The sequence below is a fragment of the Gallinula chloropus genome, assembly GCF_964237585.1.
Source record: "Gallinula chloropus genome assembly, chromosome: 17".
In the NCBI taxonomy this organism is placed as follows: domain Eukaryota; kingdom Metazoa; phylum Chordata; class Aves; order Gruiformes; family Rallidae; genus Gallinula; species Gallinula chloropus.
Window position 1 is genome coordinate 8103411 of NC_140102.1, and position 26259 is coordinate 8129669.

General features: G+C 41.9%; 1 protein-coding gene across 1 annotated transcript in view; it reads right to left on the minus strand.

The window, feature by feature from the left end:
* The window catches only part of ARVCF (ARVCF delta catenin family member), a gene marked incomplete at both ends in the record, with an annotated part of 159706 nt that overhangs the window by 52002 nt on the left and 81445 nt on the right, over window positions 1–26259 (minus strand). The window contains 2 exons of the mRNA XM_084271971.1: window positions 9282–9465; window positions 17782–18281. Of these exons, the coding sequence (XP_084128097.1) occupies window positions 9282–9465; window positions 17782–18281 (684 nt within the window). The remainder of the gene's footprint in view (window positions 1–9281; window positions 9466–17781; window positions 18282–26259) is intronic.

A 26259-nucleotide genomic window follows, 5' to 3' on the forward strand; every position in this document is an offset into this window, starting at 1 on the left:
AATCGTACTTTCTCCTGTTGTAAACAGCCTTCTAATAGCTATTTTTGTATTGCCAGCCTAAAAAGCAACATTGGCTTCTATTTAGGCTGTCTCAGCACTGTTGAAGAAGATAAGGATACCTGTGATCGCTGCAAGCCAGAGAGCTATGAACACCCCAGGTTTCCTGATGGGTTGAGTAACCTGTACTACAGGAGCAGGCTAAATTATGGCAGAGTTATGGCAGAGCCAATGGGCAGTACACACATCTTGCAAGACACCTCAACTAACACCGTCACTGAGACTCTGCTGTCCAGACACTGAGTTTTATATACTTCAGCTGATAAAAATCCACAAGGTTCTCTCAAGTCTACTTTAAATGTATTAGTTGCTCTGTGCCCCTACTCTGACATTCAGAACCCTCGGTATAAAAACACCCTTCCACACCCTTGCTTCACTATTAAGAGATTTTTATTTGGATGACAGCCAGAGGAGATGGATAAATAATAGCTGCAGTAAACATACTCTATTTCCAAACGTTTTTCTAGGTACCGAATGTCCCAACAGAGGAATATACAGTATTTTAAAATCATTCTATCATTTCATGCAGAAACAGAATGACTTCCATACTTCAGTTCACATGAAATACCAGAAAGTTTAATTTGTGTTATTGCTCATTGTTCTGAAAGTAAGAGATAAAAAGAAAGCAGCTGCCTGTGACACAGCGATAACCTGATCTGGGCAGCACTGGTCAAAGAGCCCTGTACAACACAATGGAGTTTGGCAGCAGACAGCTGGATCAGAAATCAAGCAGGGAATATAGCAAAGGAAATAGTAAGAAGCCAAAGTCCAAATGAAATAAGCAGAAAGATGGAGGAGCTCTACTGATGGTGACATTAGGTAGGGAGCAGCTGTTCCGCTAAGAAACGGTGTACCAGATCTGGGCAGGAGATCCCACTGGTCATTTCTGCTCCACTTAAGCATCCACTTACCAGCCAGACCTGAGAGAGAAAACAGAGCAGCAGCTCTGGTTGTCTTGCATGTAAAACCCAAAGGGATTGCTTTTTGTTTAGCTGGTCAAATGCTTAAAAGAGGGCATACAAAAAGCCACCCCTGAAAAGGGCTTCCCAAGCTTAGCCTGTGCTCCAGCAACACTGGCACGGAGCAAGAGATCTAAAAAGCACACCGTCACGTCCTCTATTCATGTCAGCACTGACTAAAAGAGCTCCCTGTAATAAGCAGGGACTCAACAGCCAGCAGTTCAACAAGGTACAGATGTCAAGTCCATCCTTTGTTATTCGTGACTCTCTATATCCCAAACATTGTGTAATACCTTCTCAGTAAAATGCTGACTGGTTACCTCCTGCATGACCTACTTGGAGGGCCTCAGCTCATTCTCCTGTAGTGCAAAATGATGCAGAAATGCGCAACAATTCCACGATGCCCAGCAGCTACTTAGCTTCCAAATTACTCCTGCTTGGAGGAGAGGCCAAAGGGCTCTGCTTGCTTTATCCCACATGGCTGCTGCAATGTGAAAAGAAACTCAAAAAAAACAAAACCAAGGTGGTATTTATCTAGAGGATCACAGTTCATATGCCTTCCAAAGCAAACTATGTCCACTACAGTGACTGAAGTGAGGTCTGTTTCAGTCTTCCTCTTCATCACACCACAGCAACAGACGTTTTTGTAGATTCCCTTCACTGACAGCTGAGGGAGAAGGGACCTCGATTCCTTCTGAGGAATGACAGAAAGCAATAAGCAAGTGCACAACTTTAAATTTATACTTCAGATTTGATTGTAAAGCATTAAGGTTGCAATGTAACTAGGTTATGTCTCTGCTGCTAAAATCTATGCATAATTTATTTATATTACAAGCTAAACATCAGGAACTGTCAAGAGGAGCCCTAACAGCTCCTTACTAGCACGAATTAAACGCTCTGCTCATCATATAAGCCCCAGGACAGCCATATGCTGTGATCCTGCACAGTATCAGTAAGCTAATTAAGAAACTGCCTTTGCTCACTCCTCTCTATTGTGTGGGTTTTTAATTTGAGTTGGTTTTTTTCCAGTCTGGGTTGGGCAGATAAGCTTCTCCTTTTTCCATGCAGCTTGCTGCCTCCAAAGCGAAGATTCACCCGCAAATTCCTGTTCCATTGAGTTTTTATCTCTTTCTAATATTCCTTCACTGCAAGTCCAGTTCAAAAGTACCCACTGCACAACAAAGCATTGACAGCTTCATTAACTCTAGTTTGTGGATTGGCAATCTCCCAAAGGCTGTGCCCAGTTTGGAAATGATGAGCCCACCAGCCTCCAAGAATGGCGTGTGGGCAAAGACGTGGCAGCACCTGCCCTCATCTCCTCTGGGTAGGACAAGGAGGCACTAAGCTCTGCAAGCTGCCCAAGCCTCCTCAGTTAAACAGCTGCCTAAAAATGCACATGAAAGACTGCTTGAATCGATTAGGAGGAAAAGTCCACCAAATGACTCTGTCCAATCCTTTTTGGGTGTGGGGGAGAAATGTAGGCGCCCCAAGGAGGGCTCTGTACTAAACTCATGAAGCTCAATTACTAGTTTGCTGCTGATAAAAAGAGGAGGAAAAAAACCCATCCAGGACCTGCAAGCCAACATTTACATATCTCCTCTGCCCTGCCACGCTTCAGCAAGCACTTTCCCCCAACACCAAGGGCAGCTTGGCTGGCAGCATTGTAGCAGCAACGCCTGAGCTTCACCTCCTGTGCCCTGCTCTTCACTAGACAGCACTTCCAGGTCAGAGATTTGCACTTAAGTGCCTTCTTAGTTCAGTCAGTTGGAGATGAGACTGCCTCAAGTATTTGAGAGTGCAGATAGGACAAAATAGTATGTGACTGTCACCACATACTATTATCATGCCTGCAGGATTTAAAGATGGATAGAGCTTGAAGGTAATTCACTTCAAAAGCTCTAATTCCCAAGCACTTTTCTTCAGAGAAAAGCCATACATTAATCATTAATAAGAAAGGAGGGCATAAGCACCTGGCTTTGACAGCCTTTCTTCCTTCCTTTCCTCAAATTCAGCATGCAGTGATGGGAAGGAAAAAAATCAACACACCAGTACCACTGAAACCTCTGAGAGAACTTTTCTGCCAAAACAAGCCCACAGATCCTGTTTGACAAACCTTCTTTACCCCTTTATGGCTCAGAGACACACACACTCCTGCTACAAACAGTGCACACTGTGGGTGTTTGTATGCATATACTCACTCCCAAGGACGTAAAGACAGCGAGGACTGGAGGAGCGAGCCCATTACCATCACGCAGTGTTACGTATGACTGAAGCACTGAGAGTTACATCTGCAGGACAAGCTGTACACACAAAGACCATAATGCTCTCTCTCCTCAGAAAAAAAGATTAAAACATTCCCATACAAAAACTCTAGTGGGCACATCCCAAGCATTAATGATTTACCATCAAGCTCCTGCAGCCCTCTTTCCTCTGAAGTACATAAAAGCAACAGGAGCCTGCAGATCCTGACATGTTATTTCCTACCCCAGTGAAGTATGTTTTCGGCTCTGAATGTATCAAGTCCTTACCCTGTGTTTTCAAACATCATCTCTTAGACTTACCATTAACTCCTAAGTTTTAATTCCATGGGACTAAACTCTTAATTTACACCTACTAGAGGTGCTTATCTCTAGGACCAAGCACTTCACAATCCTTGAACTACTGGTATTTACCAGCTTCGGGGGAAGATAAGGACACAGGTGCCAGTTCCACGTTAAAGATGGGAAAATGAACATCAGTGATGGAAGTCCAGATCCGCTCAAGCATGAGAGCCAGAATCTCACCAAACCCAGAAGGAGACAGGGCTATTAAAAATTAGACCAGAAAAAAGTTTATACCATTAATCTTCCCCATAATTATGTCAGAGTAGTAGAACAGCAATTAAATCCATACTACTTGTTACAGCTCTAGCCACCAGGTTGTCCCTTCTTTTCTCAGGAGCTGATGTTGGACAAGCTGTTGTGTGCAATTTCCATCTGAAGAATGCATGCTTTTAGTGGAAGTCAAGCGAGTGCAGTTTGTTTGTGTTTGTACACCCACGGCCAGGTCTCTGAACCCTGAGGCTATTTGTGAATGCGAATTTCCGTGTACTTGGAGAACTGACAAGAAATGCTGCAACTACAGATGGTACCCTGGAAAAAGGAGTGCTTTGCATCTGTTTGCTATGCAAATTAATTCATTTAACATTTGTTGACAGCAGGTCAGTTTAGCACAGGAATCAGGCTAGAAAGTTGGCAATTTAGGAACTAAGTTCTACTCGGTCCTCTTAGAAGTTGAAAAATCCAAGGGAGAATTAAAAGTAATTAGGCAGAAAAGAGCAATTAAGCCCAGAGTGAATTTCATTTTTAAACCATTAAAATCCTTGCTGCTTCCAGACAAGCTGGAATCATGGTGGATATCTATACAGAAAATGAGAGGTCCTGGGACTGCAGCAGCACTCCCTGACCCACTGATGGGACACTTCCCCTCTAAGGCAGCAAAGCACCTGGGGAGAAACCTGGAGACTCAGCGAAGGTCTCGGGCACCACCTGGGTGCACAGGATCCAGCCTCAGCTCCATCAATCCTGCCAACAATTTAACTTGTACTCTTCTCTTAAAGCACCTTAATGCCTTGCTCAAAGTTATAGGAAGGATCACAAAATGGTCTTGTTAAGATGCACCCAATCATTACACTATTTAAACTGGAGGAGGGTACAGTTTAAAAACAAATGCTTCTGGATTGAAAATCCCAGCAGGGATTCAGGGGTTTAAAGAAAATAAAAGAGATAAAAGACAGTACCTAGAAGAGACATTTTCCACATACCTAAAAGAATAAAATACAGTGCAAACCCACAGAACTTGCACACCAAAGGAAATAAAGGGCACATCTGTGCTTATCCTAGAAAATACCTTATTTCTTCTCCACTCCTACTTTTCCATAGGCAAAAATGAACTTAATTTTAATATATCCACCTTTGCCTCCCCTCCTTTTACCCTACTGTTCTTTGCCAGGTTTCCACCATACCTATTTCTCTCAACAGGTTCAACAGATACATGAATACATTTATGCTGTAAAATTACACACAAGGCAGCATTCATCACAAGGCTCAAGACTGTTTTAAGTACTAAAATTATTACAGACATTGCAGATCCAGTCATTATGTTGGGTCTGCCCCTATAAATAGCAATGGAAGAGGAAACATTTATCTCAGAGTAAGAATGTAGACAAAATTATCACCTACGCTAGTTTCTGAAAAATTCAGTGATTCTGGGTATAGAGCACAGAAAAAGCACACCATAAACTTCATTACCAGATCATAGTTTGCAAACTGGCTGTGCTGCCAAGTCTTTATTTTGCAAAGGGGAATACAGGATTCCCAAAACATTTGTTTCAAGAGAGTTTTTGGCAACTCAATTAAGTACAGAGCGGGATGGCACACAGAACCCACTCATCGCGTTCCAGATATTATCACGATTCAAAGATCTCAGTAATGGCCAGAGACATAGGCAAAGGCTTCACTTCAGAACTCTTAAACACTGGTCTCCAAGACAATATAAACCATAACAAGTTGCCTTTCTTCCTTAGATTCTTCCTGGCTACGTTAGCTATGGCATTTTGCTATAGACATCACAGAATCACAGAACATTAGGAGCTGGAAGGGACCCTGAAAGATGATCTAGTCCAACCCCCCTGCCAGAGCAGAATCATCAAGACCAAATCATACAGGAATGCATTCAGGTGGGTTTGAATGTCTCCAGAGAAGGAGACTCCACAACCTCTCTGGGCAGCCTGTCCCAGGGCTCCATCACCCTTACAGGGAAAAAGTTCTCCCTTATATTCACATGGAGCTTCCTATGCTCCAGCTTGCACCAAGTACCACAGGCAATCCTAGTGATACTTAACTGCTGGCAAAAGAGATAATACTTGGATGGCATCCCTGACGATAACAAACTTTGCACAGTTTCTCTGATTTCCACCTTGCAAATGCCCAGGTCCAGCATTTCTCAGTGTCATGCACTGGGCTCTCCCAAACAGCAGCTCTCACAGGTCCACTCCTCAGCACAAGTCCCTTGGCTGTATAGACTAAAATCAACTTCAAGCAACACACAGATTTTTGTTAGTTTAGATAGAAGGCAGAAATCAGGGCTACACAAAGACAGTCAGCTACCTTTGCTTGGGGTAAGAGGTAAAACAGTGTATGGATCATGTCTCTTACCTTGCAAAGTTAAAACTCCCAAGCAAAACAACTCTAATCCAGGTACAAATATTTCTGAAGATACTGGCCCCAATTACTGACCCTTTTGCTGAAGGGCCCTTCACCCCACACACACCTGCAGCACTACACTCTGTGATGCTAACAGCAGATGTTAATCCACCCTTTGGCACAAGCAGTCTAACATGAATAAAAATAGGATTCACCCTGCCCTACAGAGACCTGCACACACAGCAGCACCTCAACTCTCCAAGAGGGACTCAGGAATCACACAGGAGAAAAAAAATGGCATTAAAAAGGCATTATAGGCAGGATAGGACTGGAAAATGGGATAGATTGGGATTTTGAGAGGAGGCACAGTTGTATTTTTTTAAATTACTTGTTTTCAATTATTTTGAAATGAATGTTTCAAGGCTCCACATTATCAAAGGAAAGACCTACATCAAGAACAAAGTAAAGATCAGAAAGCAGTGTTAGAGAAAGCACAAGTAATTAACTGGCAGTTCACGCTGTGAGTCACTGAGTTTGCTTCAAACTCGCCCACATCTGTTGATAAACTTCAGTAACGGCAAAACTGATCCTGAAACAAATGCCACCCTGCATGCATAATGCCTATCTTTTGCTTGGATTTGAACTGCAAAGACATCTGAAACCTCAGAAGCTCAAAGATGCTCTCAGTTGTTTTGGAAGACAACGCAGCACACACCTGAGGCTCATTTTCAAAGGAGACAAAGGAGGCTGGCACACCATCAACAGGACTAACCTCCCAATTAAATGTCAAAGTGCTAAACAGTTTGTAGACTGCAATAAGCTCCATTCATGGAAAATTGAATTTCTAGGACCAGCTACTGTGTCAACAAGAGAAGAGTAGGGAAAGGGGTTTTTAAACACCGACGTCTGTCAGACAGATGGCTGCAACAATTTATTCTCTGCTGGTGTTAACTATCTTATCTTGCTGGCACTTCTAAGGATGAGCTGTGGAGGATTTCAACAAGCAATGCAAAATTATTTCCAACAGTAGTAATGATAACAACTTTTGATATCTCCAAGTTTATCCCTAGATCTGGAAGTCCTCTACAAAAGATATGTAGTATCATTTACATTGTAACAAGAAGCGCGATCCACTGAACGACAGCTCCTATCTCATGTACTCTGTTTGCTGTCTTGGGCTCACAGGAGGAAGGAGTTCTCTCCCATGTAAGAGGTTGCTCTCTCCAGGGCACAGCAGAGACACACAGGCAAACCTTTTTCAGATTACCTGCTGACCTGCCTTCAGGTCTCCATTTACCTTAAGGAGCTACTTACAAGCATGAAATCACCTTGCCCCACATCTGACTGAAGCTTCAAGTTTTCCATAAGGAAGCACATAGTCCCACACGACAGACAGCAGGGACTAGAGATGAAAGGACTGGAATGCATTTCCTCCCTTCAGCAACAGAAGCAGTCACCAATCAGTGGATGCTGTCCCAATGCATCTGAAGTGCATCAGGACCTCTTAATTACCAAAACTTGACATTCTCTAACTGATGTATCTCTATATTACTATGCTCCACAGCCTTCTTCATTAGCATTAAGAACACACCATCTGAAGTGGCATCACCTTTTGCATGTCCTGTAAAACCAGTACCTTACTTCAAAATGAAGAAAACACCCCAACCAACCAACATACAAACCAACCCAACTCAAAACTATCCTGGAATGAAGAAGTTCAAGTGGATCACGGTACTGTACATACTGATAAAAATTTATGATGTGGATTAGGTCTACTAATGATCAAATTATTGTCTACACTTACTGGAGAGTCTCATTCATTCAGATAATCCTTTTATCCCCCACCATGACTAATTTCCTCTTGCAGAACACCATTAGAAAATGAGACACTAGTAAGTAAAAACCTATGATGTCTGGAGCCTACTTAAAGGACCTTAGTTTCCAGTGGGACTGCAAATAATTTCAGTAATGGGCCCTCTCAGAACCCTTTTCATTACTTTCTTCATTTGAGAATTTACTCAGGGGAATAATTATTGCAATTTAGAGACCACAAGCCCAAGAAAGAGAAATGAACCAACTTCTGAAGATGCATTAATCAGTAGAAAACTGACAGAAGTATACTTCAGAGCAACACAAGGTATGATGACAAATCTTTATTAGTTTTGTTCATACTAATTGACTTTATCACAAAGCTGAAGAATCTAACAGGGCATCTCCATTATATTATCTCCAAGAAAAGCAAAATGAAAATGTTTTTAAGGTTTTTCAGACTGCATTAGGACTCCTCCTGACCCCAGCCTCCAGCATATACTGTCCGACTCTCACGGTGCTCTCAAATACAATTTCTAACCAGAACAGGCTACTTTGCAAAGAGTATTAGATATCGGTTCCTACATGGTCAGTAGCTCAGGTTCTTAAATTCCCTAGTCCTTAATCATTCTCACTTAAAATAGGAGTGTGTCCACAAACACATTTGTGGCTAAAACTGGATTTGTGTTTCACGCTCAGTGTAATTTCCATAAAACCAGTTCCCCATCATCTGCACAAAAAGCCTTTTCATAGGAGAAATCTTAAAACCAAGCAGGCATTTGTTTTAAAGCACACTTTTCAAATAAATAAAGCCAGCACCACCAAAGGAAACAGAGAAGGCTTTCAAAATTTGTAGAAACAGCCTGCTGAGCACAGTACAACCAACACATCAAAGTGTGATTCTCAGTACATGTGGCACCATTTGCATTGCAGAAATGCTTTTTATTTTGGAGTTTGCTTGGTAGGTAACCTTACCTGGGTCACCCTCCATTGTATTACACACTTCCCTGTATAGATCCACTCCCCCTACCCTGGCTAAATGACCTACTCTTCACACTGACCCCACAAGACAGACCTACACTGACACACCCTGTGACAAGAGAGCCTGTGGCAGGCAAATGTCTCCAAGCGTTAGTATTGTGGCCACTGAAATCAGGATCTCTCAGGGGAAAATGAAAGATGCATGATATTTTACTTCAAATCATAGTAATTGTAACAAAATCCCCAACACAGGATGTGGTGAACAGATGAATACTCTGCAGCTCTGCCTTACCGTAAGCATCCTGAAGTGTTCTTGAAGACAGTTGTCCACTCAGCATCACGGGGCTTTGAGTCCTCATTCGGCTCACTCTCCCAACCTGAATGGGGTATAATCACCTCATTGGTAAGCGTCTGCAGACCGTGGTTGATGATGACCATCTTCAGGGGTTCGTAAGAGGACAAGTTCCACAGGGTGCCTGCAGGAGAAATGGTGATTATTAAATAACAAGAGAATAGCAGCTATTATAATCTCTAGATTAAACAGAGCCACTAGAAGGTTACATCATAAAGTGAAACGAGAAGTCAAAACCACCTGATGAGAACCCAGACTACCGCAGAGCTTAGGGAAAATTCTAGTCATGCAACAGAAGCATTTCCAAAAGCATGGAAGCACTTTAATCAAGATCTGTATGTTGGTAAAGTCTTCAAGTCCTACAACAGAGTACATAAACGTGATGTGATACTGGAGATTTAATAGGATTTTTCTATGTAACAGAATGTGCATACTTAGAAGTTTACCTGCACCTCAAAAAGTAAAAATTCATCCAGTGCAGCAGACAAGTACATTGAGCAACTCTTAAAACCAGAGGTGAATTTATCTTCTGCACAATACAGTATTTAATTCAAGACTCCCCTCTACCATTTACTTTCACATTTTCCAGTCACAGGCAACATCCGTGTTCAAATCACCCGGTGCCACAAGCATATGATTCCTTGAAACAGCTGAGAACCAAAATTCCTCTGTCTTTCCATTTTGACCTCAGTCATGAGCCAAAGTAGACAGAAGTCAAGCACCACACAGCCTCACAGAACAGCAGCCTTACAACTGTAAAAATACCCAGCCTTAGATAAGCTACACAACGTCCCAGCAGACCTGGATCAGTGTCCTGATATTTCCTGCTCATTAGGTTAGGACTAAAACAGGGCATTTGCTTCAGAGAGAATTTCTGCACAGCCCCAGCCTGGTAACATTCCCGAACTATCAGTAACAACACTTAGAGGGAGCCAGATGCACACTTTTGGTCTCCACGGAAAACTGTGAAGACCAGCAGAATTTCAGAGAGAGGGAACAGAAAAGGTTAGCTCCCCAGAACACACAGGAAATCTTTCCCAAGAGGGTACAACACTAATCTGAGGCTCCCTGCGATACCACAACTGTGAGTCTGTGCATATTAACAACTTTCAAACTTTGAAAAAATGACTGGAGATGATTTTAGATCTATTCCTTTTGTCACACCGTAACACACACACACAGACTTGCTGTACCCAGCCAATGGAAGACTTGTAGTAGTGAGGTTGTCCACAGCTGCCCAGCACTCTTACGTGCCGGAGAACCGCCAGAGCCAGAGCCCCTACCCCTGAACTCAGGAAGGCAGCTATCTCGTGGGAACAATCCTTCGCACTCAGGCTTCTGCTGCGACAAGCTGGAAGTGCCAAATGCCAAACGTCCTATTTCAATATCAGCATGTTATCCATATAGGGTCATGACAGGTACAAGGTCAGGATGGGAACTTTATCTCCGTTTGAGTAGTGACTGGCACTTCTACGATAACCTCTACAGCTGATGATTAGCAGAGCCCCATAAGTCAAACTCCACCGTGCCTCTTATACAAAGTGAGCTGTACAAAATCCAGGCATCTCTTCAGACTTTGGAGACCCTATTAATTAATAAAGAAACTCTGAGGCAGACAACAGCATGAACACCACAACCTTTCTTTCAATCTTTTCCTAATCCACTGCTTTCTTGGCCTATTTCCTTTGCCACCCAGACAACACACCGCACGAGATTTTAATAACCTACTTTTCCAGCTTTCAAACCAGATCTTACAGGTGAAATAGGAATTAATTTTCTCTCCGTACCCATTAGAATAAATCACCCTTTGTCATTCTGAAACACCAAACAAAACAGACAATAAGAAAAATCCCAAAACCAAGCAGAAAATGCTAATTGGTCCCATTTTGTTGTGGAAGAAAGCCTTTACTTTTAACAACAAATTGGCTCAAAAATAGTAATCATACAAGAACCAAATGAAAGTCAATATTTATAATAAGACTATAAACCCTGACATATAAGCTACCCAATTAATTTTGAATTTTTCAGTAGACGAGTCTTTCTTTAGTTACTGTACATCAATTCCTTAAGCATATCAGGCTCATTGATACAAAAATAGAAATTATAGTTAAATCCCTAAATGCATTGTTGGCTCAGTGCTTCAAAATTCAAATGCAAAACCTGAACATACAGCACTGAGCAAGATGGATAAATCCCAGAAAATTACACAGGGTAACGATCTCTGGAGCAAACCTAGACTCCAACTGAGAACAGTGGGTACAAAACACTCTGGTTCTGGAGGGTCTCGTCAGGGGTCCCTCACAGCAACATAAATGGAGCATTTGGTATTTAAAGTGGCCAAAAAAGCCCCACTATTAGTAAAAAAGATGGTATCAACTGAGGAACTTGGTACAGCATTTGTAAGGATCCTGCATGCCTAGTCCTTTGAAACTGCACCATATTTAACAAGAAACAACGTGGAAATTTGAAGTCATCTGTGTACAGGAAAGCTCAGTTCAAAAGTTTGACAACCCTTCTTCACTGAAAGGGTAATCGGGCATCGGAACAGGCTGTCCAGGTAAGGGGTTGAGTCACCGACCCTGGATGTATTTAAAGGATGGGTAGATCAGGTGCTCAGGGATGTGGTTTAGTAGAAGATGAGCATGGTTGGACTCAGCGGTCTCAAAGGTCTTTTCCAACCTAGTAATTCCATTATATGCAAGAGCTCCTTCCTCAAACACACATTCTGCTTTTGCACCTGAAATTACATTCTGCCTTCTCCTCTTTCCTGGAGGAATGACATAATGTGCTATCTGTAGAGTGACACAACAAGGTTAAATGTCACTGCTTCACCAGAATCAGGCAGACAAATACATAAAAAGCCAAAAATACCTATAAAACTTCCAGGATTCTACAAAGGTCTTCCAGTGTTCAAATCTTTTGCTGCTTTTAAGACTTCGAGATTCATGTCTAGCTTTCAACACCTTCAACCAAACTCCATCTTCTCTTCTACTTTCCCTGACCAGTAGTTATTTCAAGAGACCAAATGCAACTGGGGATTCAACAGTATTCTAACTGGATGGTGAGACTGAAAACAGCACTAACCTGCCCATCTGCCACACAGAAGGCAGCTCAGCCAATGACAGTAGCCCCCCATCCAGACCAAGAGAACTACCTGCTCCTGTGAGAGGATTTCTTCTACAACTCTCTCTAGAATTTTTATCCAGAGCCTGAATGCCAATTATGCATTTTAGGGCAAACACATTTTGACTTTGGGCTGAGACAATGGGGATCTAAATTACATAGAATCCCTTTCCTTCATCCCTTTTGAAGAAAACAACCCCAACAGTTTACAAGCTTTTCAATTTCCCATCTGTCTCCCATCTCACAAATCTTTCATAGAAAACACCAACAAACTGTGAAGAATAAGAGAAAGACTTACTACTAAATTAAAAAAAAGCACAAAGCTCTTCAAATTATTCAAAAATGTCAACCCACTTAAATGGGTTCTTCTTGACAGCTGAGGAAAATCTAAAGAATCCCTCAGCTGAACAGCATTCAGCAAAGGGAAACGTGCAGCACTTAACAGAAAGGTAACCCAAGATAAATAGGGATGAAGGAATCTTGTGTTCTAAAGGCAGAAAAAAGCCCAATAAAACCCCACAAAAGCAGATTCAAGGCTCACTTCACTGGAATAATATTCTACCAGAAGGGATACAGAAAATAAACAGTAAGAATATATTTTTCTTACTCAAAATCACGAAACAAAGCAGTCTAATTCCCAGCATCCCTTCAGCTTCTTGAGAAAACAAATTCCACGGAAAACACACTGATAAGTTGGCAGCCACTTAAAAAACCCGAAGAATTCTGATCAGATTGTAGAGCTGATCAGTAGTGAGAGAAAATCTGGGTTAAAAAAATAAATTCAAATCCCTGTAAATTTGACAGTCATCTTTAAAAATCATTGCCTGTCTCTATTAGCATAACACACTAATGATCTAACGAGCTGGAAACACTGTTTTTAAAACTCTAAGTTTAATGGATTCAAATGAATAGCACTCAAGAGAAATCAAGTCACTAACGCAGCAGCGTAAGGGAAAGGAAGTTACTCGGAATTCTCCATGACCTTCACTACAGGTATCTGCCTTTCTGACCACAGTGCTAGAGAAAGAAGATGAACTACTGCATTGATAAATACTATTGGTAGTATGTTAATATAGCCTATACAATTTCTGCTCTTTCAGCACATTAAGTAGGGACAATACCTACAAGTTTTGGGTTGTTTTTTTTTTTCCAAAGTACTGATTATTGTAAAGATATATTAAATATCACTATAGAACAGAAACAAAGCTCTACCATTTGTGTATTATTAAGAGCAATTAGGCCCACAGGCATAATTTCCTAAATCCTAAATTTCCACCTTGAGCTGGAAAAAGATTTCCGGGGACACTGCAGCAGAATACATACATGCTATCATCTGAAATCCAAGGGAAACCTTTTCCTGCTGTGCTTGCCAACTTGCAAAAATTCAACGTCATCAAGAAATTAGACGAAGAAGCTGTCAACTTCTGTCCCTATGGTCTGTACCAGATCACACAGCTTTTGGAAAAATGAAGTGCTCTGCATGATGTTCATGGAGGACTCACTTGTTGGACCCATGTGCATTTGTTTGACAGACTTGTTTGCATGATTCTAAGGTCCCAAAGGCTGAAACTGTGCTTCTGCAGGTTTAGTGCTCAAGTTTAGAACCTCACCATTACCTACTATGTCACAAAATACACCATGAAGAGGAGAGACCTCCTCCTGACAAGCTTTCTAACAGAGAACTGAATGAGTAAGCTCATCTGTAATCAGAAAGTTCAAGACCACATGGTACTTCAAAGAGAAGTTGGTGTCTGATCAGCTGGCAGTAACTTAGTGTATATAAACCCCAGAAGGTGTCAATTCTGAGAAAGTTGATCGATCTGCAAGTTTCTATTATAGTACCAGAGCAAAATATTTCCTCTGCAGAGCATTCTGAAGGTCAATCATTTTTCAATTAAAACCACTTTGGCAACACACAGCACAAGGCAAATCTTGTTCTGCACCACTTCCAACCCGTGCAGTGGTGTTAAACAACAAAATTATTTTCAATGTTCTGAGAAAGAATGAAATTATTCATTAAAGCTACCAACTTCTGATTGCTTTTCAAAGAATGTAATAGAATTCTGGTCTTGCATATCTGACGGGAACATTTGTTCCACAAAAATTCCTTATCACTCACGATAAAACTTTTGCAGCTTTCCCCATCAGAAGAGATTTAATTCCTTATCAGCTTAATCCTCATTTCTCTGTTTTTCAAGAAAACGATCCACTGAAAGTTGGCTAGTACAGTTCCAAGACTAGAAAGGGATACAAGGGAGAATTTTATGGAACATTCCTCATCACAACTCTACTCATGATTTACTTATGGACAGTAAATCAAACTCTTCTCAGTGCAGTAGGTAGCAGGTATTTCATAACTAGTAGTTATGAACACAGTTCTGACACATCAGGTCTCACGCGTTCAGCATCTGATTCCTCCCTCATGGTCTCCTGCCATGGCATCTACTTCTGACATGGTTTAACATACTGGTGTGGCTTTTTTCCCAGTCCATTAACCCACGGAGCAGACCCAGCCAGCCAGCCTGATTCACACTGCTCTTGGACAGCTGCAGCGTCAGATCACCAAGTTAATGAGAGGCCGTGGGGCTGTACTAACGCCAAGGACTGACTCTCCAATTAGAGGAGGATGATGCTTTCTCTTGCCAGAAAGCTCCCTCTCCAGCTGCAAATAATGGGTCTTACTGTACGCTCCCACATACATCCCGTCCTGCATGTGGGCAAGGTCCCACACCCAGAGGAACAACATGTCAAGTCTGGAAGTGCACTGCAATTTGGACATCTAAAATATTTAAATGTCTTCAAATTATTTAAATCTCTCTGGAAAGCAGGATTATTTTTTATCATTCGTCCACATCTGGCATGACCAGCTGATGACCACTATTCAGCTTTCAAAATGCAGTCAGCATCAAGTTAAAAAAAGATTAAACCACAGACAAGTCAATGTGTCATCCCACATGTGAATTTGCAGCCTGGTAAAAGCAATAAAGAAGCAAACCCTGTATGCAATGGGTTTTTTGGGGGTTTTTTTTTGCATTGCTGGAGAAGTCCACAGAGTTTCACTCCAGACAGAAGGAAAAACTCTCATGGCAAAGATAGACTTTGGTTTATCACAAGGAAAAAGTACCCAGATAGGAAGTCAAGGTTTCTACCACAAGAGAACTTGAGAATTGTTATCTGAACTTTTGAGGCTGCAAAACACAGTCCTTTTGTAGCAGCCCCATCTGAATGCTCCCTTTGCACTTCAAGCTGGCTCTTGTTTCTCTCTGCTGTCTTTTGGAGCTCATTTTTCAAGTGGACAATTCCACATTATTAGCTGAGGGGCTCTGAACACTGACTGCAAGTACAGCAGCATCAGCCACAGAGGCATTGCTGGAATACTCTTCTCTTCTATACTGATGCTTGGATGTCTCACACTGGATCTGGTGATATCATTTTAGAAGGGGAATGAAATTATTCCTGGTTAGGTGGAGATTAAATGCACATCATCTGTTGCTGGACATCTGTTTAGGTTAATGCCCTCAGTATTCCTGGTGTTTCTCAGTAAAGAGAAATAAAGAGCTTTAAATAGCAAAAAACAAAGTGGAATAAAGACTGTATTTAGTTAGCAGGAGCTACCGTCAAATAAAATGCATTTGAACTATAAAGCTAATTAATCAACTGGAAATCAAAGCAATCACTATTTAGACTGAAAAGGGAAAACATCCAGTTTGTTTTTACCACCTCAGAAGTGACTGATCACCACTTGGCATTATAATGATATTCCTTCAGAGTAAATTATAGACCAGCTTCTCCTGTCTTGCATCTAAATAAATAAATTTATTCCTTCTCAGCACTCCAGAAATGAGTTTTGAGTAAACTAGAACAGTATATAAACAGATACTCTTTATTTAAAAAATAATAATAAATCTGAATCAGCCATCACACTAAAAGAGTGCAACAAATGGAATATAAACACTATCCACAGAGCTTCCACGTTAAGAGACAAAGGACAGACAGCAATCAAACCACAACCAACACATGCTACTTAGAGGTTCTCTGACAAAACAGACAGCTCTCCTTTACCAGCTCACTCAAAAGAGAGACTGGAAAAACATCCCTGCCAGTTTCTACACTATGCATTTAGACCTAGTTTGCAAAATATCTGATAATGGCTGGGGAAGAACAGTTGGAACACTCAAGGCCACTCTTCATCCCAGAGAATTATGATTACCAATAATAACTTGGAGAGCCTATTCTAATTTTTTCAGATGTGATTACAGAATTATGATGTTTTCTTCTAATGGCTTAATCCACATTTGCACCAGCCCTGATAAAGTAGCTAAGCAGTTTCAGCCCTGGACTCATTTTTGCACTCACAAAACTTTCTGAAAAAAATTTGTTCTGGCACTGAAATTCATTGCAACTGCCTTGGTCTCCATCCAAATATCCCCTGCTGCTTCTGAGAAGAGAAAGGGAAATCCATTTCACTCCTGATGAGTTATGGGAGACTGAAGAACAATATATTTCTCCTTAGTTTAAGAGCTGACATACTTTTCCACCCTTTTCCACTTAATGGCTGAACTTTGAAACTTGGCATATGCTTTATTACTCTTTTTGGACAATGTCCAAGACTAAGTTCAAATAAAAACAGGTTGAATAATGGAGTTATAAGTGATTAAAAACTCCCTGCAAAGTGTGCGTGAACTCAGTAACTTCAAAACTTAATTCTCCCTTTTCCAATGATTCTAACAAACAAACTCCATGTCCATAGCACCCCAACAGCAGACTCTACACTCCTTAAAATCTGCCTGGAGGTGCTGCAACTTCATACCCAGCCTCAGAGTCCCCAGCACCGGGGGCTAGAAGCATTCCTGAGGAGACTGACTAGTCTATCAATATGAAATAGTAGGGACATGGCAGCAGGATTGTTTTGGAAGAGATTAACAAGGAAAGTTTTAGATTAGCATATCTTACCTCATGATAACAACACACTGAGGGCAAGTGCGATACAAATTACCTGTCAATGAAGATGCTATAACTCATTTAAGCTTCAGTAACTCAACCACATGCAGTTGGATGCTACATCCAAGAACCATCATCCATCTCTCAGCAGCCAGGGGAATGCGACTGTGTTACATACACAGATGATCTCGACTTCCTCCTGAAGGGCATGTTTGCCTTAGGCCTTCTCATACCACAAATGTGGTGTGGTTAAAGAAGGAGCTGCAGCCAGTGATTTAAATTCTCCTTCAATGCTCTAAACTCCAGAAATTCTTGTTCCTGAAGCTGAAAATATTCCCCTAAAGAATAATTCAGTAAAGGAAACACAGACACTGACCTGTAATTAGCTCTCTGACTTCCATGTCGTTTGTTTTTCTCAACAGCCTGATCAAAGCAGGGATCCCATCACAGTTCTTTATAGCCACCTTGTTTTCATTATCCTTCCCGTAGGAGATGTTTCGAAGAGCCCCACAGGCTTTACGATGGACCTCTGGCTTCGGATGGTCAAGCAGGCCCACCAAGATAGGGATCCCTTTAAGGTGCCTCACATCCTTCTTGATTTTATCGTTCTCGTAGCACAAGTGCTGCAAGTAGGCTGCGGCGTTGGACTTGACTGGATCGATAGGATGGCTGAGCATGGCAATTACTTCAGGGAGGTCAGGGTCCCTCCACCTGGGGTCTTTACGAATGCTGTCAATAGAGGGGGAACGCTTCCCCAGACGATCAATACTCGCCATGCTTCCCCTCTCTGGCTGTGCCAGTGGTGCTGCGTAGCCACCGTGAAGGTAAGGGATTCTCTCCTCAACCATCTCCGTCTCGATGGGGTCATCGTAGCCCCTGTTAGAAGCAACAGTGCCAAGAGAAAGAAGGGGGGGAACAAAAACAAAACACCACATTTAAATACTCTGTACCTCTGACATTGGATGGATATTTCAGCTATGAGCAGGCTTTTTAATATCACAAACATCATTAGAGGCAGCATATTTACACTTTCTAATAATTTATTTGTAGTAACTTGAAAATTAACCATAGCTGAGTCCTCAGCAGTGATGGGACTACAGCACAGTATTTGTTTGGCAAGCAACGACATAATGACAGGAACTGCATGTCATCAAACATTGCTTTAATTTTGGTAACTTAGCAAAACAATTATGATAGAGCTGGATTACATTTGGTAGGAAATCCTGAGCTTCATTAATGCTGCTACTTCTGCAACAAACCAAAACTTTAGTTCAAGGCATTTGAGGCCTGGGCAGAGACCACAGTCTGAGATGTTCTGCTACATTATCACATCGATGCTCACGCAAATATACCCAAGTTGTCAATACATGAAACACTGTCAAAGATGATGGGAAACCCAAATCCTGAACCCCAGCATGTAATAAAATCTCTTGTACGGAATTATGCTGAATACAGGTAAGAGACTGACTGTCAGGAGACCCAAGTCCAACATTCAACACCAGAGTAATTTGCTGGATGTCCAAAACAAGCCTGATACTCTGAGCTTTTCTCCCCAGATCAGCAACTAACCTGATGTCAGACACTCTTAAGACCATTTACAGCATTAGAATGAACAGCACCCACTTTGTGCCATAGTTCACTATGTATAACTGAAGCAAGGTCAGTTCCAATAGGCTAACACACCTATGTACTTTTTGCTTAGTTCACACAACATTAGAACATTCTCTCAGTACAAATGCCAATATTTTGTGTGAAAAAAACCCCACCTGTATTTGACAACTACTTCTTTTTCTTTAATAACCACCGCTGCAATTATCATCTACTAACCTTCAAAAACAGCATTCCCCTCCCAATCACTTCCTACAACCAGCTGCTAAAGACAGAACATTTCTGCAAGAGGTGTGCACCGGAAGACATTCACAGCTTCATAAACTTTTTCAGATTTGCTTATATACTTCATCCCTTATTCACAGGGACACCTTTTGTCCTCCAGAACTCACACAGCTCGGGCAGGAAGCAGTGCACCCATCTGTGTGACACTACTTCAGTCCTCAGGTGAAGCACAAAAGGAAACCTGAAGCTTGCACACAGTGACCCAACGGTCACACCACCTTCAGTTTTGCACATGAACAAGCACACAGGGCAATACGGTGACTTGCACCTAACAGGAACTCTCACGCACACCTTCAACTTTGCCATCTATCCCTGCTCAGGCTTGGCCCCCAAGGTGCACACCAGCTCACTAACCTGGTTGAGAAGGATGAAGAGCTGAGGTGACCCACTGGGGAGCTGAATCAAAGCTCCAATTAAGCCCACTGCTTTAAACCAAGTCTAGAAGATTTTTCTTCTTTGTCCTCCATTCCCCCTATACTACTCTGCTGTGGTTTAACCCCAGCTGGCAGCTAAAGTGCCATGTAGCTGCTCGCTCGCAGCCGTGTGAGATGGGGAGAGAAGGGCGAGGGCAAGAGTGAGAGAACTTGTGGGGTGGGAGAAAGCCAGTTTAATAGGAAAAGCAAAAGCTGTGTGCACAAGCAAAGCAAGACAAGGAATTCACTCTCCCTTCCCATGGCAGACAGGTGTCCTGCTGTCCCCAGGACAGCAGGGCTCCATCACATGGAACGGTGACTTAGGAAGACAAACAACATCACTCCAAGCATCCCCTCCGATGCCCTCTTCTGTCCCCAGATGAGCATGCCACCATACAGTATGGAATATCCTCTGGTCAGCTGGGGTTGACTGTCCTGGCTGTGTTCCCTGCCTGCTCCTTGCGCACCTCCAGCTTCCTCACTGGTGGAGTGAGGCAGAGCAAAGCCCTGGCTCCGAGTAAGCCCTACTCAGCAGGAACAAACACAGTCCTGTGTTCATAACCAACACAGTTTTCCCCACAAATGCAAACTACAGCCCCATTCCAGTTACTACGAAGAAAATTAACTCTATCCCAGCTAATATCAGCATGTACACTTAATAGGTGTCAACATAAGATACCTTCCTCTACTATTTATTTATTTTCTAAACAACAGCAACTTTTTTCCTTACTGTTTTCTTCCTGAACAGATTAGCTACTATTCTCAGTGTTGTAGTTATCTGTCAATCAAGTAGTTTTAATTGCTACAAAATTATTCTTAAAAACTTTCATTTTAAGTCCTGACTGATGTTACTGAACAATCTCTGATGTCATGCTGAAAGAAGTACAGACCATTAGAACTCGGTAAGAAAATGGAGCTTGCTGTTATCCTAAAGGGACTGCTAATTAAACTAGACCCTGGGGAGAAGAGCAACCGGAGGTGGAGACTGAACTTAGTCTTGTACAATTAATGCTTTTAACATTAAAAGCGCCTCTACTGACTTTAAGTTGCTTTAATTGCTGTTCTAAACCATAAACTGAATGAAAGGCTAGAAATGGGCCAGGATCCAAAACTCAGAATGAATCTGAAGAAATTCTTTTATCGATGCAGTGATTTGTGTACGTATAATTCAGTGCTCGCTCTGCACGGTGATTTACAATGTCTGGACAGCTCTCGTATTTCCTATTACAGAAGGAGGCTGTTGCCATCATACCAAGAAGAAAGCAATAACATTGAAAAGACTTTTGTGCACACAGGCATGGCAGAAGTAATAGCAACCCCCCCCCCCCCCCATAACTACTCCTCAAACAAATTTCTGGTTTTACATATGTAAATTTGGGACAACCAGCATTAAAATTACAAGAGAAACTCATTTCTCAAACTCATCCTCATGTTAAATTCTTATTGACTGCATAGAAGAGAAGTAGTGGAAGATTAATTTTAATAATTGCCCTCTGCATTGCTATTGCTTGCTTGACTTGGTAACTCAAAATTCAGCATGTCTCAGCCCTGTGAGCTGCCCACAAGGTAACTGTACACCACCTCAATTACACCTGTGCAATTAAGTCTCTCTCTCCTTCTCATCCATGCAAATACACAAAGATAATTGTCTTGGGCTGCAGTTTGTTTGCAGTATTTCCATGAAGCCTTCCAAAGAGAACCACACAGATGGGCCCATCCTCCTCACGCTGCATCCTCTCACCTGTGCCACCCAAAGCTCCCTGGTTTCTCTACATTTACCCAAAAGACAACTTCAAAGTTGGATGTTAAACTGCAACACTGTCATGACAAGAGGGAGCACTGTGTAACTCTTCTATCAGCAAAGTACCTTATTCTTCCTTATCCATCACTAGTTGTTAAAAAAGAATGTCAATACCTAAAGATTGTTTCATGAAAGAAAAAAAGAAAAAAGATCACATCCCAGCTGAATGCTTGTTCTAACACAGTGTTTTGTATGGGTTTGGTGGTGTTTGGTTTTTTTTTTTTTGGGAGGGGGGAGGTTGTTTTGTTTTAAAAAGTTGGGGTTTTCTTCCACTGTTCCAATACAAAGCTGATACACCAAAGACAGCCAACTGGCTTTGATGATCCTTGCCTTTGATGCTCCCTCTCTGATGAAATCCCCAGGACACAGGGCTGGGGTAGAAGAGGGTATGGGAAGATGCCAAGTGCTTCATACTGTGGGGGAGAGGTTGCATTTCTGAGTGCTCTGGGGATAGAGCTGCTGACAGTTTATGATGGATAACACAGGTGGTGATGGGGAGGGCAGCATTGCTTAGAGCCCACCAGCTACCTCTCTGCAGTGAAGTGTTGACCACAACACACATTGCTGGTCACAGCCCCAAAACAGTAGCAAGGTATCCTCAAGGAAACAGACCCCAAACCATAAAGACATTCATGAGTGACTTCTAACATCTGTTGGCATTTTCATACAGTCCTGTTCTTACATGAACCATTCTCTTGTAACTCTGCTCCAGCCAATCTCAACCTGACTCTGCTGGACCATCTCCTTAGTGAAAAACCCCAGGACTGCACGTCTAACACAACTGTTTTAGTACACAAAGACATCTGCTATGAAACCAGTCAGCATCTCTCAAGTACCTGGAGAGAAAGGATGAACACAAGAAACAGAATTGCTGAAATAAATCTGTGCTGGTCAGACAGATCCAGCATACCTCTGTAGGGTGATACTGTGTCAAGAACCACTGGTTAATGCACCAGTAACAGAAGACTTTACTTGGCAGGTAACATCTGGACATTTGACCCTTTAAGATAGTGAATAATCACCTAAAAACTCAGGAGATCCTGGTGTGATCTTAACAGCTGTACAGGAAAGCTCAGTGAAGGCAAGTGTCACACCAGATTCACACGACTCAATACAGTGATCGAGTCTGGAGAAGGTAAAAAAAAAGAACCAACAAAGAAAAAAGAAAACCCTGAAACAACCAACACCACTTCTTACACAGAAGTTCTAAATATCTTCTCTGCCATTGCTTCTCAGCATTGAAGGGAAGCAGTTTGTCATGAACTCTGCTCAGGCAGTACAATGCACAACTACCCTAAGGTCTCCGAACACCTTGGTGGTCTGGCCCAGGTAAGTCCCATCTGCCCTCTTTTACTGGGGGCTTGGGGCCCAGGGAATTGCAGACTAGGCAAAGAGAGAAGTCAAAAGCAAGGCTCTACCAGGGAGTTAAAACTGGCCCAGTTTCTAAAGACAAATGAATAAAGTCAGCAACGTGTTTACACAGAGAGTAAAGAAACTATCTGAGTCAGACCTGTGGGGGCCAAACGTGATTTTTCACTTTCACACAAGCAGAGCAGCCACGCTGGAAAGGCAAGCCACTTGACACAGAAGGAGGACTAATGAGAGCTTCAGCAGATACAGTCATCTGTGCTCAGGAGGCCAAGAGCTCTTTACTCTCAGGACTGAAGAGATCTGGTAGTATGCCAGAGTTGCTGACTACAAGCAGCTTGTCTTCCATCTGTTTGTAGAAAGGCAGCTGAGTTTTTAGGATGCCGTGGGTCTCAGTGATCACCTGTCTTAGGGAATTGATCAAAACACATTCTAGCAGAGATGAAAACTGGGAGAGAGCTTGCGGATTTATCATCTTCCTTGTGGCTTCCACATAGGCATATGAGTAAACAGGTGAAGGATTTACACATTTAATCCTCAACGATTTATGTAAGTGTTACATTCATCGCAGTTTGCAGCTGGTGTCTGCTTAGGATAAAAGACCAGCAAGGCTTGGGATTTCAGCAAGGAACTCTGTGCCAAACGCCAAGAGGAAATTAAGTACTTTGCAGAACGAGGTCCTATTTCCGGCCTCTGTTCCTGGACAGGAGGACACATACGAGGATTCAAACCTGGACTGAATCCTCTGCTGAGACAAGTCTGAGTTACGTGTTGCACGGTTAGAACACCAAAATCCCCTTGACTGGACCCACATAAAAGCTGCTAATGGAAGAGCTGACTCAGGTTGCCGACTGCCACAAAATACTTAGCCATACATGGGTCTTCTGCTAGCAGATCTATAAACTGAGACCATACTCACTCTCAGGAGGAGCCAAAAAATAACCCAAAGGTTTTCCAAACTGACAGAAGTTTTTGCTTGACCCTGTTCTGCCCTGACATGTCCTCACACTCCTGCCCAAGCCAGACAACATCGCTGCTGTGAGACCACACCTGAAACAGGTGAAGTCAGGCCAGAAGGGCTGACAGAAAGTTTATCTACAAAGATAGGCCTTTGCATTCCAGACTGAGAAGACACCACGAGAAGCAGAGTGCGATAGATGGGAATGATACCTATATTCTCACACTGTTTATACACAGCTGAACAATAGGACCTAGTGGTACCATTATTTCATCTGACATCTGGCTCATTTCCTGGTAATAATAATTTGGAGCATGAAACAATCACCAAATACAGTCTCAGTCTCCTAGGTCAGGCTTCTGACATAAAAAAATTAACACCACAAAACTTTTGTTGTTGATTTGGTCAATATTAAAAATTTTTATCAAGGAATAGCTACTCCAGTGTTTTTAGGGAGAAAAGCCCCATGAATGCTAATACAAGTGCAACCTGTAGTGATCTACTCCAGAAAGAAATTACCACAGAGGTGAGGAATGAGTAGTTGAACACAGAATAATTTAAAAACCCAAAAGAATTAAGACTTGCCAGTTTTTCCTACTCATTTGTGTTAACTTCAATTTAATGATTAAAAAAATTTCAAGTAATAGTAACGGTGTATTTTGTGAATTAAAAATATTCAGTACTTCCTGCTTCTCTTTGGAAAAGGACTGTATATAAAGCACTGTAAGACTACATGTGTAAATACCTTCACAAGTAAATCAAGTAAATCGGAGCGATACCAAATCAGTATTAGGCACCCCAATTGCCTTTCTCTCATCCCAACTCATTATGCAGTTTGACTTAAAACCAAACCAGAGCACATGCTGAGGAAAAGAGCATCAAGTGCCAGGGACTCTTCTTGCAGAAAATAATCTATCTTACAGCAGAGACTCGGCATAAAAGAAAATGAGAAACATACCCAGCTGCATGCACTGAATCGCCAACTGAGGGGAAATTTGCCTTTGTGCACTTATCTGGGTTTGGAGATGTTGGTATGGAGGCACATTTCCCCCCAATTTAAAATGAAATATAAGTAGCTTAAAATGAGGCTGGTGATGACAGGAGAAGAGCACAATAGGGATTTATGTCTGTGATCAAATGGAGCAGGCAAGGGATGGAAAGAACAATCTGTACTTGTAATCCCCTTGAGGACGATCCCCTCCAGACACAGTGGGGTCACCTCCTTATCACGCAGGGGGTGAGACTCGCTACCACTGATTCCAATGAGAAGCCTCCACTGAGTCCTCAGAACAGCATCAAAACGAGTAACTGACAGCAAGGATCCTTATTCTACCTTTCAGCTGCTAACAAATTAGGACAGCACTTACTGGGAAGAAAATGAGAGAATAACTTAAGTTTCCACAGCCAGTTTGCTAGCTGAAGAATCACATTGGTGCCACGATGAAGATGTGCAAGCTGAAAGTCGGTGTGATGTGGAAAGGCTTCTAACCATGGTGCTGTTACATCTACACATGCAAAGTTTCTGAAATCAAAAGCGGCACCAATTTATCACATCTACTTAATCATTTTAACAAGGAGTAACTTATTTTAAAACACCTACAGAGGAATAATCAAGTAGTAGTAACCCTCTTCTAGTACAAAGCACTATTTGTAGTCTTTAGTTTCTTGCAGATCAGTAGCACATCTGAAGCTCAGGTCTATTGAATTGTTCAAGCATTTCTTTGAAATGTCAAAAAGTAGCTACTTATGAAGCGGCCTTCACACAATCTTGAGTTCTCACCAGCTAGCTTGTTGCCACCGTCAGACTAATTACTTGTCAAAGGCTCTTGATCATATTAAATCTTATTAAATATGGAAAAAACTTACAACAAAAGAAATGTAAAACAAGAATTGTGAATTGGTACTACTCAAACTGCAAGGAACAATAAATCAAAGGGATGTTTAAAAAGACACCCAAACCAACCTTTAAAAATGTAAATTGGCAGTTTCTAAGAATGCAATCAATTATTCATCATGCTTACAGCTTGGGAAACGTTAATAAAAGCATCACTGTTTTTTTTTAACAGAACTGTAAACCACCTTAGATGCTGGGGAGCACCAATGAAAGTTTAACAGATGATCAGTATTTCGGCACCCCCTGGCTGCAGGTATTCCCTTTAGCCCCATAAAATCTTGATGTATTGCCACTGGTTGGTAAACTAGCAAGACCAAAGATGTCAAAAGGGGTTGTGGGTGATTGGCCTCAATACTTTTTTTTTCCCCCTCTTTTTTAAAAATTTACATGACAATTTGCAGGTTCTTGATTCCACTGAACTTTAAAATTAACTTCCAGAAATGTGAAGGAAGTACAAAACCATGAGGGACATAACATTGCCAAGTAGAAACCCTTCAAAGGCTACCCACACCCCACTGATAACTACT